This window comes from Oryctolagus cuniculus, chromosome 1, assembly GCF_964237555.1.
Source record: "Oryctolagus cuniculus chromosome 1, mOryCun1.1, whole genome shotgun sequence".
Classification (NCBI taxonomy): domain Eukaryota; kingdom Metazoa; phylum Chordata; class Mammalia; order Lagomorpha; family Leporidae; genus Oryctolagus; species Oryctolagus cuniculus.
Window position 1 is genome coordinate 122,130,693 of NC_091432.1, and position 22,175 is coordinate 122,152,867.

General features: G+C 47.0%; 1 protein-coding gene across 2 annotated transcripts in view; it reads right to left on the reverse strand.

Annotated features, from left to right (window-relative positions):
• Positions 1-22,175, reverse strand: part of ETS1 (ETS proto-oncogene 1, transcription factor) — a 135,249-nt gene that overhangs the window by 93,903 nt on the left and 19,171 nt on the right. For both annotated transcript variants that reach the window (XM_051842815.2, XM_051842861.2), the window contains exon 3: positions 8,031-8,175. In XM_051842815.2, the coding sequence (XP_051698775.2) occupies positions 8,031-8,175 (145 nt within the window). The remainder of the gene's footprint in view (positions 1-8,030; positions 8,176-22,175) is intronic.

Genomic DNA, 22,175 nt, shown 5'->3' on the forward strand with positions numbered 1-22,175 from the left:
GCCGCCGCCGCCCGACGCCAGCCCACGGCGTCCTCCGCCCCCAGCCCCAGTTCCAGAAGAGAGGTCAAACTGCTCGATCACGAGAGAAGTCGGGGCCGCAGGGACCTTTTCCCAACTCGGACTGAATATTTGTGGTTTGAAAAAGTTAAGAGAAACTGTTCCCTCCCCCGTCCCCTGGGAGCTGAAGTGCAACTCTGTTACTTCCTAGGATGTTGGGAGCCGCAGCGAAGGAGAGTGGTGGCCAGGGGAAGGAAGGCTGGCCTTGTGAGCGTCACGCCACGAACCCTGCCTGCAGGCCCCGCTTTCCACTGGTTTCCCCTCCTCCGCTTCCATCTGTGAAGGCCCCTGCTTTTCCTGTCCACCCCGGGCTGCTGAGGTCACTTCTGAGAGCACCAGTCCCTAAGTGGGCTGTGCCTGTCTCGCTAGTTCTGTCCAGCCTTCCCTCTCCTCTCTGGGAAGATGAGGCACGGCCGAATTCGCAGGTGTAGGAAAACTAGTCTTGGGCAAGATGAGAGCGCACAGACTCGATAGATAAGGGTGGGGCATTTCCTTCTGCGCCCATGCTAGGAAGACAAAGAAAGGCAGCATGTATTCGTCACCTGCTTAGGTCACGACCTTGTGAGCAGACGGGGCCCCTGTAACCAAGAGTGCAGGATGAGGGTAAAAGGGGAACACAGAGAATCTGCAACTGTTTGCTCTCTCGAGCTTGTTTTTCAGAGAATGTTCCAGGAAAGCTTATCTTGCAACATTGTGCTCCGAGGGGCCCCGACCACCGCAAAGAAGTCGAGCTGCGAGAAACCAGCCTGAGTCAGATTTTTGATCGTACAGTGTATGAAGGGGTTTGTTGCTTCTACAGGAACCGGCCTCCTGCTGCCGGTTTGCACCCCCACGAGGCTCCCCCAAACCCTAGCTGTAAAAGCAAAGTAGCAAACTCTAGCAAACTGCTTGTTTCAGAGAAAGTCTCTTTACTGGCACCAAGTAAATAAGTTTTCCGTTGAGCCCCTCCACTTGAGACTATTGGGCAAGTCGCTTGTGTCCACTAACGCCTGCATTGAATGGGCACAAGAAGTCAAAATGTTGCATTGCACCTGTGAAAGGTGAAGGGGAAAGACGCTCTGATGAGGGCAGCAAAGCCGGGGGACCCTGTGTTGGGCAGAGCTGGTGAGATCTGGGTGGTGGTGTTGTTGTGTCCACCAACCCTCTGCTCCGACTCCACACCTTCAGCGTACACTCCGCAGCGTACAAGGAAGGTTCTTATCATCGGAACAGGAGCTAACACAGGCTCCACTGCAGCAAGGCCGTGGGAGGGTGGAGAAAGAAGGAGGGGGGCATGGAACATCCCTGAGTCAGAGCTGTTCAACCCATAGGTGATACCGTCCCGTCCGTGCTGCAGGAGAGGGTGAGCTATTCACCGTTATCTCCTCATCAGAAGAACAAAATAATAGAGTGAGCTCGTGGGATGCTTGTTTGCATGCAGGTTCTCCTCCTAATGTAGTCCTTGGTCTAAGCCAACCTTGCTTATCTTTCCCCAGTGCCTCCTCCTGCAAATGCAACCTCCTCTTGGAAGTGCAACCTCTGGGCGCCTCAGAGATGGTGTGAAGGTGTGTGGTGCCCTGGGAGTTGCTTGTCTGAGTAGCTGGGCCCCAGCTGTGGCTTCTTGTGAAAGGCGAAGACCTAAGGTAGGAGTACAACTTGCTCCTTCCCAAGCACAACCAGCAGATCCCAATCTGAGCAGGCTCCCATTTCCCCATCTCCTTTAATGTTGAGACTTGGCTTACTGAAAGGAGTTTTATTCCCTAATCTTGGGCTATCCAATAGTTGCATATTAGTGTCTTTTGAAAATTTAGCATAACTTCATGTAGAGTTGGAAAACTGAGAAAATAAAATCCTGAGATCAGGGTTCTCAGCCTGCTTCCTAGTTCACTTTGTTTAAATGACTTAGTCTCCCCTGATGGGAATATTCCAGCATCCTCCCAGGGGTAGTAAGGATCCAATATTGTAATGATCCAATAGTACACCCTACCGGAAGTACACACTTGCAGGATCAAAACTGTTTTGAAGAACAAAGAACCTGAACCAGGTCATCTACAAGAGGAAAACACACCCTTAAGGAGGAAAGCACAGCTATGAGCACCAGACAGACATTGAAACATCATTTGTAAAAACCACAGGGCGTCTGAGATGGTTGGAAAGAACAAACCTGCTATGAGAGTAAACATTTCAGAGCAAGGTGGATCTCCATTTAACAAGTCTCTCTGGCATTCCCTCAACGTTCTCAACACTTAAAAGCCAAATTGGAGGCATCTGTTTCTCTTGCTGAAACTTCCCACCTGGTTGTCCATAGCCCTTTCCAAACACTGCCCAGGTTTGATCGCTCCCAGCCGCCTGGCTGTCTGAGAAAGCCCCAGGAGAGACCATGAACTCGGACTCTCCAGATAGCTCCCACTTGAACTTCCAAAGTTTATTTGGAAAAGGCATTCTTCAGCCTCACGGTTATATTAGTAAACTTGTTTCAGAAACTTTAAGTCGTGAGATCCGAAATTTCCATTGCCAACCGCTGTGTCCTCTACCTACTGATTACTATGGGAACCATTTGCTCTGTCATGTAAATGTGCCACCCCCACACACACACCCTTGGATAAAAGTTGCTTGTAGATAAGGACTGAGTCTTTCCCTCTCTTCATCCATCTTCACAGCATCCCTTATATGGCACCGGCCACCAAAAGTGTTCGACCAATCAGCGGATCACTTTTAAACTCCATGATCCTCAGGCATTTTGAACTCCCAAAATGCAGTCACAAGACATTTCAGGGGCCCACGCTGTGGTGTAGCAGGTAAAGCCGCTGCCTACAGTGCCGGCATCCCATATGGGTGCCGGCTCATGGCCCAGCTGATCCACTTCTGATCCAGCTGTCTGCTATAACCTGGGAAGCAGTGGAAGATGACCCAAGTCCTTGGGCCTGCACCCATGTGGGAGACCCGGAAGAAGCTCCTGGATCCTGGCTTTGGATCAGCACAGCTCCGGCTGTTGGGGCCATCTAGGGAATGAACCAATGGATGGAAGACCTCTCTCTCTTTCTCTCTCCCTGCCTCTCTTTCTCTCTCTGTGTAACTCTAACTTTCAAATAAATATTTAAAAAAAAAAGACATTTCAGGACAATGAGTTATTTCAGCAAGGATTCATAGTGTGGCTTGCTAAGACCTGGCAGTGCCTTGTGCTTTACGTCTATTAACTTGGTGGTTTTCAAAGTGTGGCCTACATCAGTGGCTTCGGCACCAACTGACAACTTGGTAGAAATGCAAATTCTTGAGCTCCATCCTTCACTCCCAAATAAGAAACCCTGCAGGTGTTTTTAACAAGCCCCTCCAGGTGATTATGAGACACCTCTCAAGTTCTGGTTCAATAGATTCAGGGTAGGACACAGGAGTTTGCATTTCTAACAAGTTGTCAGGTGGTACCGGTGCTGCTGGTTGGGGAACACAACTTCTTTTTTTGAAGATTTTATTTATTTATTTGAGAGGTAGAGTTATAGACAGTGATAGGGAGAGACAGAGAGAAAGGTCTTCCTTCCGTTGGTTCACTCCCCAAATGGCCGCAACGGCCAGAGCTGTGCCAATCCAAAGCCAGGAGCCAGGAGCTTCTTCCAGGTCTCCCATGAGGGTGCAGGGGCCCAAGCGCTTGGGCCATCTTCTACTGCGTTCCCAGGCCATAGCAGAGAGCTAGATCGGAAGAGGAGCAGCAGAGACTCGAACCGATGCCCATATGGGATGCTGGCACTGCAGGCGGAGGATTAACCTACTGTGCCACACACAGCACCAGCCTCAGGAACACAACTTTGAGAATCATCAGTGTAGGTGAAGAAACTGAATGAAGTACAAAGATAAGTTGTCTGGAAAGAGCTGATGCAAGCTGAAGGAATCTGGTTCCAGAGCCTGGGCTCTTTACTACTCCGCTATATCCACATCCTTTCTCAGGAAGGATGGGAAGTGGCAAGCAGGCTGTGAATGTGGGAAGATGACAGCTTTGCTGTGTTCAGTGACCAAAACATACCCTAGTGCACTGCGCAAGAAGGAAAAAGAGATTTGTCTTGCTTCTTGAGTCAAGGACCATGGTAAGGAAACCATAGGTTCACTCTGGGAGAGTAAGCTGGGTGTGCCACGCTTTGTTTTCTCAGCTCTTCAGCAAGTATTTTTGCAAGAGTGTGCTTTGGTTACAACATAATATTCAAAAGTGGCCAATTCAAAATAAATCAATCCCTGAAATGAAAAACAGTTTGATAGCATATCACTCTGAAAGAATGCCAAGCAAACCTCATGTTTTCTGATACACACTGTGGTCATTCATAATCACCCAAAGGTTAAGGTTGAATGAAATCAATTAGGGATAGTTGGCAATTGATGGGATGGACTAGTCTGGTGCTCAGTGGGGTCTCTGACTGTAGGTTTCTGGTTCCCAATGGAGAACAGGCATTGCCTGCCTCTAGCTGGCTCTGGAAGCTTACTGTTTTGGTCTGAAAATGGTTTGCTGTCTACCCTGTTCCGGCTCACCAGGCTGAGGAGAGGAACAGGCCATAGTCGTGAATGGCCGAAAGCCGTTAGTGACTTCTTGCAACAAGAGACTGACATGAAAAGTGATGCTTGTTGCGATGATTGAGAGAAAGGGCTGAAGTGGAGGAAGGACACACAGGAGGCAGGGTCAGTGGGCTCCGCTCCAGTCAGACTATAAACAGCAACAGACATTTCAGCCCTGTCTTGTGTAATGGGCTCCACTGATTCACAAGGTTCCCTGACACAAGGATGACGAGAAGCCAAGACAGAAAGGGCCCATTCATTCATGCAGAACACCAGCTCTCGGCCCCCATTGGCTCTCGCTAATGGCTCCAGGCTGATCGGGAGGAGGGGGCAGAGGCAGTCGGGAAGAGGAGACAGAAATGAAAGAAAATGATGACTACAAGATTGCCATGAAGAAATGCACAGCTGCACAGGCAATTGCATGCAAATGTGGCTTCCCTTTTTAGCTGCAGAGTTAATGTCCCCAGATTCATCTATTTTTCTCTTTCATGGCGTCTTCCCCTCCCCTGCTTGCCTTGTCTTTTCCTGGGCTCTCCATTCCTTTCTCCCCCTCATTCATCATTCACCTTCTCTTTCCACTATTCTTCGCCTCTCTACTGATCTCCACTTTTATTTTCTGATTGTTGCCACACATCTCTTCTTTCTTCCTTTATTGTAACATCCACGCTGTCTGCCCAATCGCAGGTTCACCTTGATTACTGAGTGGTCTCACCCCATAATGCTTTCCCCCATTCATGTTTTCCCTTAGCCTGACTCTCTTCCACCCTCCCACAATGCTCTCCCCCACGCCTCCTCCTCTGTGTCTCCCTCCTCCTCCTGCGCCTCTGTCCCTTTGTGAATAGACGAAGGCTGCCACGAGGGGCCTAATCCATCCTCAGTAGTCCCTCCAGTCTGTATTCCAGTCATTGACAGATGTGTAATCCTTGGGAAAGAAGTTCATTCATCCCTTCTGAGCGCATACACGTGAGCGGGGAGCAGGATGGGAAGTAGCCATGAGATGGAGGATGGGAAGGAAACTGAAGTTATAAATAGGATAAAAGAAGATGAAAAAAATGTAGAGTATTTTTTTCTCTTTCTTTTTATTCAACACATCTCCAACAGAATGTGTCCCAGCTGGAGAAATCATTGGTTAGTCCATCTTCATCTCCCATCACTATAACCCTCTGCTCCCCTTCCAAACGACACCCATCACTGAGGGGAGCTGGACCACAGCCCAGAAATAATCCCTGCAGCTCCTTTATCTGGACAGCTCAGACAGCAAAGGAGGGCTGGAAAGGCTCAGGGCTCCTGCCAGATCCTTCCATCAGAGGGAGCCTGGGACACTGGGGATTGCAGCCGTCACATATGTGGAGAGATCGCCACCAACTGGGAGGGGCCACACCCCCTGGAAGCTGTCTACCACTTCTGAGCTGCAGCTGAAGTTGGCCCAGCTCACTCTCAGCATGGTTATTCCATGCCCCATCCTCCTATCCTCCCCAAAGCCACAAGTCTGCGTGGCTTCAACTTCTTTCTTGCAACAGTAAAATAGACGGTGGGAAGAACACCATATTACCCTATATTATGCTGCTATAATCCTTGCATTTGAAAGCAGTTTGATCCTAAGGGATCCTTCATCTACTTCACAGACACTCTCATTGCTCCTGAAGTTAGAACTTCTTTTTTTTTAATACCTGTGAGAACCTTGATAAACAGAGGAGATTAAGAACCATCTCTATTTGGGAGTTCATGTACTTCTCAGTGAAGAAAGAGAAAACCATGTCTCTTTGCTTTGAAGAGACATTCTGAGCTTAACACTGTGGGTATGTGTGGAGGTGAACTCAGCTATTAATGAGATATAACTCAGCAGCAAAGAGAAGTACCATCCAGCAATGAAAGTTTAGGTAGATTGGGAATCTCAGTTGCGTTAGGTAATATAACATGTAAGTCTTATTGCATTAGTAGCATTCAACAATTAAGCAAATAGAATCATTTTGACCTTTTGCTTGTATAAATAAAACCTATCATGCTAGAAATTTTAAAGGATCACTTTTTTCACGTCCTTATATTTTGAGTCTTTAAGTCGATCCCATGAACAGGTGCAAAAATCCTTCTGGCCTCCTTGTGAAATGGGTACAAAGGTTTGACATCTGTGTTTATGCTTGGAGGAACTGAGATACTAAGCAATTAGTGATAGCATAGATGTTTGTTGTGTCTGAAATCCAGGGCGATGTCAAAAAATAACTCAACGATCAATGGCTGTTGGGTCAAGAGAATATGGAAAGTAGGAATTGATTTCATTTTTTACTGGAAAGGAACCAAGCAACTGCAAAGCAACACTTCATGCCTTCCCTACTACACACACACCTTACTAAGTGCGACAGCTTCTTACTTTATGTCTCTCTGTTTATTTCTCGTGAAATAAAGCACGGATAGAAAAGCAACCAGTAGCTTTATTTCTCTACTGTTATAAATGTAGTTTACAATAGAATTATGTGGAATAAAGGGACACAGAACAAAAGGTTGCATTTAAGTTAGTTTCCAGCGATTCTTTTCCCGAAACCCGCACTTGTATAATTCCTCAGAATTACATATTTTCAATATGTAAGAGTAATGACATTTCTTATGCTGAGAATTTATCCAGGGAGAAAACAAATTTTGCCTGGCTTTTTGATATCCAGCCATATATTATCATAACATGATCTCATGGAAAATTGAATGTAACATCTGTATCGATCATTTCTGAGTCCCCAAATTAAACTTTCACATTTTGCATTTAAAAAATGCTAGCAGGTAAACACAAACCAAAGGAATTTGTGAAAAACAGGGTGAATTATGAAAATAGGGAAAGACTTAGCACTGCTCAGGTCCTTGGCAAAATAGATCCATTTGTTGGAGAGAGCTCTCGCAAGGAAGCTGACTCCTGTTCACCAGAGGGCAGCACAGTAACCAGCAAACCACAGGAGGAAGGGGAGTGCTCAGAAGAGAGGAGCTTGGGTTAGGGAAGGTTTGGGAAGGGAGGGATGGAAGAAAGAGAAGCCAGATGCAGGAGGGCCTGGGCAGAGAGGCAGGGAATGATGGAAAGAGATGATGAACAAAAGGTATTCAGTTGTGCAAGAAGGCTAAGTAATTCATACACCTCTGCTTACTCATTCATTATGACTGCAAAATTAGTAGACCTTTTGTCAACAGGCCCACCTAAATGGATGAGTGTCAGGAAATGCACAGTAGACAGGAAAATGATCCATTTACAGAGACCTGAATCGACCTCTCTTGGGCCCACTCCTAGGAATTAGTAGTCTTCCTGTTGGAGAATAAAGTAACCCAAAATTATCAAGACAGTTTGGGACTTTCCATTAGAGAACAATAGTATGGGTACCCACTTAAGCATAGCAGCTGTCATTTCAGAAAACACAACCCTCATCACATTTCCATTGTCCTTCAACTCTACCCTCATTCCCAGCTCTTGTTTATGCTCCTACCTGAGCCACAGTGTTCGAGACCAGTAGGGACTTCCTGAGTGGCCATCTCATCCCAGAACGGGTAGCAAGGTCTTTGCTGGTGATAATTGGCCTGAAAACCACAGGTCATGCGAGGATCTTCATACGTGTTGAGGGGTCCCTGCCTCTGTGAATGAGAAAAATCAAAGGAAATATATTGGAAGAAAAATCCCTACAGTTTATCCCTAATGGAACTATGACTTCATAGGAGCCAATCATATACAAGGGTACTTCGAAAAGTTCACAGAACACGGAATTAAAAGATGATTTTATTTTGGCTCCAAACAATTTGAACTTGAATGTACAGTCTTCAAAAATTCATGAAAAATACCTGTTATGACAAAACTGCATGGGTTTCAAAATTATTTTGCACCAAAATAGACATTGTTTACCTCCATTTGTCCACAAACATTTTAAAACCCCCTAAGCAGGGATCATCCATAGCTAACTCAACTGTTGATTCCCTTCCCACCCTCCTCCAAAAAGGCACAGGGAATGAGGGGAAGCTCAGACTCAGGCTCTGCATGCTTCATCCATTTCTTCAGGTATTGAGGGCTACCTCTTCTAGTCTTTAAGTAGCACTCCTGGTTAACAGTAGGGCAGAACGTGGATTACCTTAAATGTCTAAAATCCTGGCAATTTGTTAATGATAAGTTATCCTGTAAAAACACCGTGAAATGATTTTCTTACAAGACTTATTCCAGGGGCTGGAGCTGTGGCATAACAGGTTAAGCCACCTCCTGTGACAATGCCAGCATCCCGTATGGGTGCCAGTTTGAGTCCCAGCTGCTCCACTTCTGATCAGGCTCCCTGAGAAGGTACCTGGGAAAGCACCAGAAGATGGCGCAAGTCCTTGGGCCCCTGCACAACATGTGAGAGACCCAGATGAAGCTCCTGGCTGCTGGCTTTGGCCTGGCCCAGCCCTGGCTGTTGCAGCTATTTGGGGAGTGAACCAGCTGATAGAATACCTTTCTCTCAATCTCGATTTCTCTATGTAACTCTTTCAAATAAATAAATAAAATAAAGCTTTTTAAAAAATTATTTCAGTATCATAGACCTACTAGGTAACAAATGTCAAAGGAAAAACCCAAAAGGGACCTACATAATAAAATTCACCTCATTTTCAATTAATCAGTGTTTTTTAAAGATTTATTTTATTTATTTGAAAGTCAGAGTTACACAGAGAAAGAAGGAAAGGCAGAGAGAGAGAGAGAGAGAGAGAGAGGTCTTCCATCCGATGGTTCATTCCCCAATTGGCCACAACAGCCGGAGCTGTGCCAATCCAAAGCCAGGAGCCAGGAGCTTCTTCTGGGTCTCCATGCAAGGGCCCAAGGACTTGGGCCATCTTCTACTGCTTTCCCAGGCCATAGCAGAGAGCTGGATTGAAGTGGAGCAGCTGGGACTTGAACCAGCACTCACATGGGATTCTGGCACTGCAGGCGGCGGCCTCACCTGCTAGGCCACAGTGCCAGCCCCAGTTAATCAGTGTTTTACAACATTGGTTGCTAGACAGGAATTGGCATTTTTAAAAATACTTGAGGACTTGTACTTCCCACTCCCGATTTTATAAAATTCATAAAACATAGCCTACACCTAGTACTCTTTAAAGAAGACAGTGTTTTGCAGTGTTTAAGACTCTAATTTTGATGCCAGGTGTATACAGATTCAAATCCTGGCTTACCACTCACTAATGGGGAGCTCGGGCCTCGTTCTTAATCTCAACCTTGGATTACTCAATTGTAAAATGAGAATAATAATACTTCACAAGGTATACAGTAATACAGCAAATTTATACATAAAGCAAAATAAAATATGAAATGCATTTGTAAGAATGTGTCTTGTATGAAATGCATGTAATAGAAAACATGAAGCCTGGTTGTCAACATAAGGTAGGTATTATTTCAATGTAAGGGACCCTTAACATTTGTGGAATTGGCCAAGTGGGCTAAAATGCAGACATAAAAGGAAACACAGCAGATTCACTGAAAAATTTCCTGAGCGTAGGAGTCTGATCTACATTGGCTCATCCTTGATTCCAATTTTTCCTTTTTGATCACTACTCTTTTCTCTTATGGAAATTTAGAGAAAAACAAACAAAACACCAATTAAGAAAACCAAAACTCTATAGATTTGATGTGGTTAAATCTATTGACAGCAGGGTCAGAGATATATCTCCAAAGGTGATATCTTCACTCCTGTAGAATGGCTTCCTAACCCCAATAACATCCTCTAACCAAAGAACCCCTTATGCCCTCTCGCCCCAGGAACATAACCAGAATTCAGCAACATTACGTGACGTTCCGTTGTCAGCATCTATGCTCTCCCCCATGTTGCAATGGTCCACTCACTTAAGTTCAGCTAAAAATAACTGAAAGCAGTATATTGGCACCGGGAAAAATGACAATTGGACCCAAAATGTAGAAGGCTTTGTGAACTTTGTAAAACTTCATTAATTTGGATGTTGTTTTCCATAATATTCATAAAATCACCCAAGAGAGGGCTGGAGGAAGCTTCCTGTGAGGCGAGTCTTCTTCCCACTGAACTAGAGACACTGAGAATGCACTAACAGCCTGGCTGCACAATGGAGACACCATGGGTTGCAGGCCATAAGCTAGGGTGCTCAGTCTTCTGCCGCCAAGTGGCCTTGGTGAGAACTGAAAGAATACACATGGAACAATGGCAGATTTTCCACCTACATGTGCTGAGGCCAAAGATTTTTAGGTAAATCATTAGCAGGGATATACTTAGAGCATGGGTCAGAAAATGTTTCCTGAATTCTGACTTCAAAGCACTTTAGCGACACTTTGTTTTAATCCCGTAAACTCCTGAAGCCACTACAATTAGTTCTTCTTGGGAATTTCCAACAATTGGGCAGGTCTCCCACAATACTTTGAAACTGAATCAATTTAAAACGCATTTCCCAGATCTATAAATCAAGCCGTGTGCTCTTAATAACCAGCCCTATGTTTTCATTTTCCTTCAGAGCCTGTCTCAAAATTCAGAGTTGTAGGCACGGGCTTTCCAGTGAGGACATTTGCCTTCTAAATGGTACTGAAGAGAACTCTAACTCACTTGGTCTTCTGTAAAGGCAATGTGTGAATGACCCACCAGTACTAAGAGTGGTAATGGCATGTAGGGTCATTGTAACCAGATAGTAGCAGTTCGTTAGAAGACCTGCTGAAGAGTTCAACTTTTCTCTGCTAAGGAAATGCTTGGAAAGCAAGGTGTAACACAGCAAGAGGTATTGCAGGAAAATTCTCCGGGTACCAGGTACAGAGCACAGAGGGGAAGGCAGAGTGAGCAGTTAGCAGGCAGGGCATAAAAAATAATGAGTTCCAGACCCAGTGATGACTGTGAGTGTGCTGTGAGTCAGCCCACAGCTTTTGAGTAACGACCATGAATGTATTCGCTTGATGTTACACAGTTGGTTTTTATCGGGGAGCCTTTTTTGGTCCCCAAATCAGGCTGTTCGAGAACAGAAATAGTTCATTTTCTTTTTATTTTTATAAATGAAACTCTGTGCAGTTTAAGACCTATTTCCTCTGTAGCTGTCCTCAAAGGAGACAAGAGGACACTATTTTAAAAAAAATGAGAAGGCAAGCATCTCCAGAGCCATCATAAGCCGTGAGCGTCTTTGCTGGCCGATGCTTCTGAGAAACCTTTTGTGGTTCTGTTATCTAGACACCTGCCCGTTTATTAGACATTTCATGAACTGGCTTAATCACTATTTCATAGAGTATGAAAATGACATTTGTACTCAAGGGAGCCACACCGCCAGTTCCAATTCATTATGAAACTGCCTCCGTTGAGGAGAAGCAGCAGGTTATGAGCAGGTCAGCAATTGGGGCAGCACAGCCCCAGGTGAATGGGGCACCACCCAAGACAGGCTCTTGTCCACCAGTTCTCCTCACTGCGCCCTCCTTTCCTGCACCTGGAAATGCACTGCTGAGATGCGAGCAGCACTGCCAGTCTCTGCCCTGGTCCTAAGGAAACCCCGTAACAGGTTCTCACTCACTCATCCCACTGCACTTGCTGAAAGCAGCCAACATCTCTCACACACCTGTCAGTGCCAACTGGCACTCGAAGCATCCGAAAGATGTGGCCGCCTTTAATCCTCGCCACAGTCTTGCGAGATGAGTACTGCCCTCTCCATTTCTCACAAGTGAGGTTTGCAGAGGACAAGCCCATTTCCAAAGGCGGCACGGTTTATAAAATAATGGAAAGAGAATTCTCATCCGGAGCTGGTTGGTTTTAGACCGCCTTTTCTCCTATCTGGAGAGCATGAAGTTTGCATGGCTAAAGAACAGATTGCCCAAGAATGATAGCTACTGTTCCCTGATGGTACTCAATGACTTACGGTGATGAATATGCATTCACTAACATGTAGCACACCTAATTCCTAAGATGCTAAGAATGTAAAATAAGCAAGAATGCATTATGCCTTCAGGAGTATACAGACCAGTAAACAGAAAACTATGGGGTAGGGGTGGTGGTGATAGGACATTGGAATCTGATACAGTAGCAGAGCCCCACCAAGTCATATTGGGGCCTGAGGCACAAGGGAAAATCAATAAGCTGACCCTGACTTTAAAATGTGAATTTTCCCATAATGATGTTTACATTAATTCTGATTTCTAAAATGCATGACATTAAGATACTATCCCGCTTGATTCCTGAGTAAGACTGGTCACTCCTCTCACCATAGTTCTAGTGTTCAGCAGGAATCCAGTTATGAAGAAGGGATTGTCTGGGTCGTGAGTGTAGACATGGTCAAGTAACAAGAAACCTGTGCCTTAAAGAAGACTCAAGGGGCCAGCGTTGTGGCACAGCAGGTTAAGCTGCTGCTTTAGTTGCTGGTATCCCATGTGAATGCTTGTTTGAGTCCCAGTTGCTCTATATCCAATCTAGCTCCCTGTTAATGCACCTGGAAAAGCAGTAGAGAAGGTCTAAGTACTTGGACACCTGTCGCTCACACGGGAGACCTAGATGGAGTTCCAGGCTCCTGGCTGAGCCTAGCCCAGACCTGGCTGTTTCAGCCATCTGGGAGTGAAGACAGATTCTCATTCTCATTTTCCCCCGCCCCTTCTGTGTCACTCTGCCTTTCAAATAAATAAATAATCTTTAAGAGAATATAAAAATAATAAAGGAAAACATGACATGATCGTATGACTGATTGGACATAATAGATGAAGGAAAAGGAGAAAATTGAAGGTAACTCTTAATAACTTGCTCTTAAAATAGTGGAAGTGGTGACTGTAAATGATGACATAAATTAGGAGGGTGGAATACAATGCCACTTTTGATTGTGTTTAGATGGATTGAAGACAGAGCAAGTTGGTGATGGGGACCCAGAGGTGAATACAAGACAGGAGAGGACCAGAGAGAGCACAAAAGATCAAGTTAGAGCGCAGATTCATGGGGAAGGCAGCTAAAACGAAAGAGCCAGGGTCAACTGTGGGTCTGTAAAGTTGCCTACAGTCAGGAGGAGAAAGGAGGGGACCAAAACAATAAAGAAGTTCCAGCTGAAGGCATAGGAGGATGATATGTGTACAGGGTTAGGGAAACTAAGAGTTGAGCCCTCAGTAGCAGGGGACATAGCCAAGCAGCTGAGAGCCACAGGGTCCCCCTGGCCTCTCAGGCGAGTACATCCCTGCCTTATCCCATCACTCACGGCGTGATGAGCCCCCTAGGGGACAGCACAGCTCTCCCTTCACCTCCAGGTCACTAGAGGACACAAGCCTGCCACCTAAAATTGCTCCCCATGTGATCCTGGGCACAATGACGTGGAGTTCCGGAAGTCTGGAAGCCAGCAGGACAAGGGACACACCCTTGTCTCTGCTCCACTCTGAACATGACCTGGTTCTGACCGCTCCCACCTCAGGCGACCCCTGCCACTTCGGTACAGGGTTCATCTGTCTGTGACTTCTCCCCAGCTCCACTTCCGCATGCCCCAGGGTAAGGGACTGTCCCTGCCTAGTGCAGCAGGCACCACCCTTCTCCAGCACTTGTGGTTCTCTGTCTACAGCCAAGTCTTCCCCACCCCTCCAGTCCTGCCATCGCTCAGCCATTCCTTTTGCTCAATCTTTCTCCTCTCTGCCCCCCTCCAAATCCCACAACCTTGGGAAAGAGGGGTTAGGAGAACACCAGTGTGTGCAGTCTCTTCTCCCAGTTAGTATCTGTGCTTAGCTAAGCTGCCTGCAATGTCCAGGTGTTTGCTTCTCAAACTTTCAGTACCCAACTTTAGGTGTGGGTTACTCACTGCGTCAACTCTATGGGGGCACATCGCTCTGCTTTGGTTAATTTCAGAACCTAGGGCTGGCCTTGGTCGAGGGCTATAGACATATAAGACACAACAAATATTTCTGGACGCTTCTGCTTTTTAAACATGTTTTGCACCTAGTGAGGAAGCCAAACTCACCCAGGGTAGATAGGCACTGTGATTCGCCATCCACAGGATACAGCTGTGTCATGGTCTGGCGGTGTCTTAGACGCTCATGCACTCTACCAGAAAGACAGAGGGCTGGAGGCCAGGAAGCCTGGGTTCAAGTCTTGCTCTACCACGAAGGAGCCCTGTGACTTCCGGTTTAACACTCAGTGCTTTTGCTTCCTGAGAAGGCTGGCCGGGAGGACCTCCGAATTCTTTGCCAACTCCAGATCTCCTTTTCGCTGATCCCTCCACATTCCTTCTCCTGACCTTGTGGCTAACAAGCTTGGGTGGATAAAGTACCAGGGCAGGGTGAGGAAGCCTAGAAAGCTAAAGGTTGTCAGAATCATGGTGTGGGTTCCTGACAATGTGCCCTTACAATGTAGGAAAGCCCTGCTGTTTGTCTTCCCTCTTCTCCCAAACCATGCTCAAACACCGTTTTGCCAACACATTCCCTGTGTTTCAATAGAGGACAGCAAACCTCGGGAAGTACCTTGCTTATGGGGCTCTTACACTGGCTCTCACTTGGTAGGTGCTTGAAGATGGCTTGTACAGGACACAGGCCAGCTCTCAGCTCGACGAGCTTTCACTCTTGACCCTGGGCTGAACAACTCCATGGGCTTCTATTAGATTCCAGATTCCCCCGTCCTCAGAAGATGCTGTGGGAGGGAGCAGCCCCTTCCATGGACTGACACTTTTGGATGAGCTGTCCTGGCAACACCAAGGAGCTCTGGTCAGACTGCATTTGGCCCCAAAGGACATGGCGGGGAAGGGGCTTCTTGGACGCATGTGTCCCGAAGGTCACACTGGTCCCGCTGCTTTGAGACGCAGAGGGTAAGGAGACAAAGTCGAAATCCGCCCGGTCCTCCTGCCTGTGCCTATCACGGAGGCGGGGGACGATGGTGGTGTGGCCACCAGGAGAGGCAGGAACAGACAAAATAGGAAACTCTCAAAGGGCAATTTAATTTTAGACTCAAGGCCAGGAAATTCTTTGTGAAACAATAAGAGTGATGGGCTTGGTCCTTGGTGAAAGGGCAGGGCTGACATGGCAGGTTTCTGAGAGAGAAACAATTCGGAAGCGCAGTGCAGGGTGCTGAGAAGAGAGAACCTAACTTTGCTCTCAAAGCAAAGCTGTGCTCGCCTTCTGTGCGGATCACCTGGGCAGCCCGCCATGTCAGCGACAACACGGCAGCAATGCAGACCAACCTGAGAACCCAGCGGCTGCCTCTTGCAGCAGCCAGTGCTCAAGAGAACATAGCCTGGGGGTACAGAGGGCTGCGACCTTGGAAACCACTGTCCTGGGAGCCTGGAGTTGCCACACCCTGCTGAGTGATCACAGGTGATATTATGGGTAGCATGTGTCAGCTTCTAGTCCCACAGATCCTCCTGTCTCCACTCAGCATGGAGCCTCCCAACTGCATGGCACTACAAGGTGTCAGCTCCTAGGCATCTCGTGATACGGAGATGCAGGGTGGCGTCAGCTCGGAACATTGGTGTGGGACAGGGTTGGGAGAACTTACCATGGCTAAGAGACTACCCAGCAATTCCAATTTGTTCAGCAGCCTACAAAGGGGAATTTGGATCTTTTTTTTTTTTTCTAAATCAAAGAAGACCAATTTTCCATCCACAAGGCATATGGATGCATTAATGAAAGTCTGTTTTAAAAGTTCTTACAAATAATCAGATATCTGAAGAAGATGAACCACGGTCGGATAGTAAGGAGCTGCTATGATTTGAATGAGTCCTCCAGAATGCATAAGTTGAATCTGAATCACCATGACAGTGCTACAAGTGAGTCTTCATGGGTGACTAGGTTGTGAAGGAAGAATCCTCAGGGACCAGGACACCTACAAAGGGGCCTGAAGGGGTGGTTCCCTCCGTCTGTTCCCTCAGGTGAGGGCACAGTGCTCATTCCATCCAGAGCACATTATCAACATGGCACCATCCGGAGCCAGTGCTGTGACGTAGTAGGCTAAGTCTCCACCCATGGTGCTGCCACTCAATATGGGCAACAGTTTGTATCCTGGCTGCCCCTCTTCTGGTCCAGCTCTCTGCTGTGGCCTGGGAAAGCAGCAGAGGATGGCCCAAGTTCTTGGGCCCCTGCACCTGTGTGGGAGACCTGGAAGAAGCTCCTGGCTCCTGGCTTTGGATTGGCTCAGCTTCAGCTGTTGCAGCCAACTGGGGAATGACCCAGTGGATGGAAGACCTCCCTCTCACTCTGTGCCTCCCTCTCTGTCTGTAACTCTGCCTCTCAAATAAATAAATAAATCTTAAAAAAAAGAAAAAGAAAAACCTGGCGCCATCTTGGAAGCCAAGACAAAGCTCTCACCAGACACCAAGCCTGCCAAGTCTTTGATCTTGGACTTCCAGCCTCTAGAACTGTGAGAAATTTCTTATACATTACAGTCCTAGGTATCTCCTTATAGCCCATATAGGATTCCGGCCCACAGGCAGAGGATTACCCAAGTGAGCCATGGTGCCGGCCCCTGCTGATCTTTTTAAAAGCAAAAAAAAATGATCTATTTATTTAAAAGATAATTTCAGAGAGGGAGGGAGGGACAAAAAGAGAAAAAGACAGAGAGAGAGAGAGAATCTTTCATCTGCTGGATCACTCCCCAAATGGCCACAACAGCCAGGGCTGGGCCTCAGCCAGGAGTCGAGAACTCCGTCCGGGTCTCCCACATGGGTGGGAGATGATCAAGTACTTGAGCCATCTTCAATGGTCTTCCCAGGCGCATTTGCAGGGAGCTGGATTGGAAGCAGGACAGCCTGGACTTGAACTGGTGCTTGGATATGGGATGAACATGGCAGCTTAACCTTCTGCACCACAATGCAAGTTCCCCAATGAGCTGATCTTTAAGCTGCTGTCCGACTCCAGCACACTCTAGTTTGTGTTGGCCATTCCTTGTTTGCGCTGATTGAACACAGGAGCTTAGAAAAGCCCCACTTTCTAAGAAATTGTAAAAATACACATTATTGTTCATTTTTTCTTCAATTTCTCTATCACCAAGAGTTACAAGTATAAATAATTCCCTTATATGTTATATTTCAGCTGTCTGTCTAGGAATAAAGCCATCCCCATCCCACACAACAAGAAAAAAATTAGTAGTTTCCACTTAGATTCTAAGTTTCTTTTCGTGCTTTCCAGGATCTCTAATCCCAAGTACTTTACCCATCGTTCTAAAGGATTCCCAGACAGAAGGAAAGGCATTTGCACTGAACATCACAGTAGCAAGCCCAGCACGTTCCAGGGGACTCCGCCGTGGACACGCGCATAGGCCTGAGACCTGAAGCCTGTGCAGAGGAGGGGAAGAGTGTGCCAACAGCCTGAGCCAGGGGTAAGAAAGGACTTGCTTCCCAAGGAGGGCCAATTAACCAGCAATTACTCAAGATAAGAGGACCAGGTCTGTGTACACAATGGGGCTGTAAACCACCAGCTCATGACAACAGAACTTTGATCTGGTGGCAAGGGAGTGGTTTCACTTGGTGGCTAGGCATGAAGCAAGAAGCTTGCCCAATGAGAATGTCCCCACCTTTCCCCCAGTAGCCCCATCTCCTCCTGACAACACCCTGGTATGGGCAACAAGTGGAAATCAACTTCACTCCCCCTCCGCGGTATCCATCTGACACAAACAGAAAGTGCAGGACGTCGGGAGAAGAGATGGCGAATACAAGGAAAAGGGGGCTCACTGGGGTCATCTTCACAGCGGCACTGCTGGGCGCTTTCTTGTGGAGCCATCACAGTGACGCTTCCCAGTAACTTGGGCTCTGTCAGTTTCATAGACGAGCACCCTGAGGCTCAGAGGGGTTAAGTCATGTGCTCAGTTGTGTGGCTCAAGAAAGACAGACAAGACTTGAACTCAAATGTTTCTGCTTCTAAAGCCCAGGTGCTTTCTATCTGTGGCTGCCTGGGACACAGTCAACCAGACTGTGTGCCTGACTCAGGTCCAAAGGCTCCAACGAATGCCCTGGTGAAAGGGTTGAGAAGTGGTCCATTTGTCACTGCTGCAAGTATGATGAACAACTCGAGGCTGATTACTACATAAAGAAGAGGTTTATTTAGCTCAAAGGTTTGGAGGCTGAAAGCCCAGCCCATGGCACACGGCATCAAAATGGCAGGAGATCCTGGGTGAGGAAGAGATCGCGTGACCAGATCGGAAGCTGGAGACCACAGAGTCAGACAGGAAGGCAGAGAGCGATTCAGGGGTTGGGCTGAGATATAACAGCTCACTCTCCCCAGAGCTAACTCAGCATCCCATGGAAGTTACCGTGATCCCTTCCGAGGGCAGCTCCCTCCAATGACCTAACGACCTCTCACTAGGCCCCACCTCTTAAAGGTCCATTCCACCTCCCAGCACTATAGCACTAGGGACTAAGCTCCCAGCACTGAAATCCTCAGGGTACCCAAACTATAGTAGTACCCTTCTACCTCACCAGCATCTGAAGGTGGAAATCGAGTGAAGTTTATCAAATAATCCACCATGAAAGGGAGAACGAAAATATACAGAAAAATATTTGCCCAAGCCTAGGCAAAGTCTACAGTTCGTGTAGCCCTATGGCCAGCTACTCCCCTTTGCTGACACCAGCTGGAGAATCAGACAACCCAGCAAACACACAGGTCCCACTGACACTGCACAGGAAGAATAGATGCCAATGCTAGCCAACAGCTGATGCACTCAGGGATATTTCAATCACCCTGTGGTCATTCAGTGATCACATGTCTGAAGTAGTTCTGGCTTTGTGTCATTTTTTCTGTATAGCAAAAGCAATTGTCTAATAAATGCCATCTGATGTATGAGTCTTAGAAGCCTTTCATAGAATAAATTCACAAAAAAGAAGTCTGTGCGGGGAGAGAGGCATTTGGCACAGCAGTTTAGATACCTGCAACCCATGTCAAAGTGCCTGGGTTTGAGACCCCTGTGTGCTTCCAGTCCAGCCTGCTGCTAATGTACACCCTGGGAGGCAGCAGGTGATGACTCAAGTACGTGGGTCCCTGCCACCCACGTGGGAGACCTGGATGGAGTTTGGGCCTCCTGGGACTGCCCTGGCTCTTGTGAGCATGTGGTGGAGGGAACCAGCAGATGGAAGATCTCTCTCTCTCTCTCTCTCTTTCTATGTTGCTCTGCCTTACAAATAAATATAAATAAATAAAACTTTTTTTAAAAACCCCTCTCTTGTTGGACAGTTCTTGAACTTCTGTTTTCGTTCAGAAAACACAGACACCATATTGAAAGAGAAACAGTTTTGATCAAGAGAGTGAAAGAGGAGTGATTTTTCAAGGCAGTTCCTCCACCTCTACTCTGTCAGGGATGTCCCCTAGACCCAAAGCCTGGCCAATGAAATTCTGGCATTTGGGAATGTTTACTTAGCCATGCCTTCTGTGGGGCCAGCACCCCAGGTGGCCACTCTTGCCCCAGGGCACAGGACTATGTCTCAAGTCTGTGGCTCTGGGGCAGAGTTCTGCTTTTCCTCTAAACAGAGCAAGGTGCCCCCTTAAGTCCACAAGGCCCAGGGGGCGTTTCGTCCTGGAGGACCTCCCCCTCATATCCTCCTGGCTGGTGAGATCACCGAGGCCGGGACCTGTTTAGTCAGCTCTCTCATTCCTGCCCTGCTCCAGCTGGGCCAGCGTGGTGGTGGTATGAAAGAGAGGATGACGCAGAGGACAGATGAGCCAGCACTGCAGGGACTTCCAGGGCTCAGGATGGCTGGCCGACGGAGCACAACAGGAAAGAGCGCTTCCTCCCCTGGATGAAAGGGTCCCTGACATACAACCCATATAAGTACCTGGACACGCTGCCCCCTCCCACACAATGGCCAGACAACGTCCAAGAGTGTTGCCTCTCTACCGCCCCAGCTGTGACCTCACTTCATTCATTACAGGGCTGATCTTCCAGGCGGGAAACGTGGGTTCTGCTTTTGACCAACTGACCCCGAACAGAGGATGGGAGCTCCGTGTACAAGGGCAGATTGCCGACGGTGGCATCGATTGAACAGTGGTGGCTGTGATTATTTTAAGAATACTTCTAGTCTGGCAAAGGACCAAATAATGCTAATGTGACCTTTAATTTGCAAATGAGCACTCTGAGCAATTTTTAAGGGTTAGAAAATACTTGCATCCTAATTTAGAAGATTGTTTCTTGGTCAACTAAATCTCCAGGCCAAACACTGCTTTTCCAAATAGGAATATGTGCTCACTTTTTTTCCTTGTTTAGATTTCCCTTCATTAAAAGTTTTATTTATTCAAGGGGTGAGACAAAAAGAGACAGACAGACAGACAGAACTCCCATCTGCTGCTTTACTCTCCAAATGCCTGCTGGGCCAGGATGAAGCCAGAAGCCAAGAATTCAATTCAGGTTTCTTATGTGGCTCCCTGGAATTCAACTACTGGAACCCTCACCACTGCCTCTCAGGGTTTGCGCTAGTAGGAAACTAGAGTCAGGAGCCACAGTTGGGGTTTGTACCCAGGCATTTCAACAGGGGTTGCAGATATCTTACCCAGCATCTTAACCACTAGGCAAGCACTCACCCCAGATTTCTCTAAGTCAGCAGTTTACAAACAGCCAAGACCTACTGAGATAAGCCAGTGCACAATACCCTCCTGCCTTCAAATTGGTCTGTGGCTTCTCCAGCGACCAGAATTAAGTGATGTAAGCGTAACTGGGGCCCTTGCAGTTGAATGATTCTTCTTTGTAGGGGGCTGTCTTGTGCACCATGAGAAGTTCAGTTACATCCCCCACCCCTCCTCTCTAACTGCCAATAGTGGAGCACTTTCCAAATTTTGACAACCAAATCTGTGTCCAGACCTGATCAAATATCCCCCCTGGTGGGTAAAAATCATCCCCTGTTGGAAGCCCTACTAACTCCCATGGTTTTCACCTGCCAACTTTCCATTCCTGGCACAGTGTTTCTCTTTGTAGTGGCTCAGTCTAACAAAATCAGAGACAAAGGACCAAGCAGGGGCTCTTGGATTATTGGCTAAGCCTCTTGAGATGAGCTGTAGACAGAGAGGCTCCAACAGAACTGGGAAGACAGCAGGTCAGTTAGTGGGACTGTGCTCAGTCCTCTGCTCAGTCTCAGAGCAGAACTGACAGCGTGGGGTCCACGAGGGAGGACCCCATAGGGCCCATGTGCCAAAGATGTGTTTTGTAGAGAATTTATAGAGTCTTTGTTACAGCCCCACCTATAATTGAAAGTTACCTGGTGAAGGTGGTTTACTGAACCTAAGTTTGTACCAATAATGATTTTTATTTGTTTATTTTGCTTATAGAGAGAGCATAGGAGAATTTAAAGGAGTTTGCTTGCTTTACGACTCTGAAAGGTTGCCTAACTAGTTCCTGTGAAACCAAAGCCCGAAGAGAAGTTATGAGAGAAAGTGATGAACAAGAGTTCACAGCTCTCTTAGGCAACCTTCTGCTTTTCCCCCAGGCAACTAGTCTGTAGGATCTCATATTCTGATAATGTTTTTTTTTTTTTTCTGAGATATGGCTGTTGGGAATGAGGCTAGATGGCTTCCTTCTTTGCAAATCAACAACACCCACTCAAAATGTATTAAAAATACCCATCTGAAGGGTCTTTAGTTGAAAATAAGCAGAGTGATCTTGTTTGTGACTTGTAATCTACAACTTCCAGATACTCTGTCTAGGATAAAATACTATTCCTGGAACTTGTATGCTTACAATAATTATTTTATTTCTGTGCTTAAA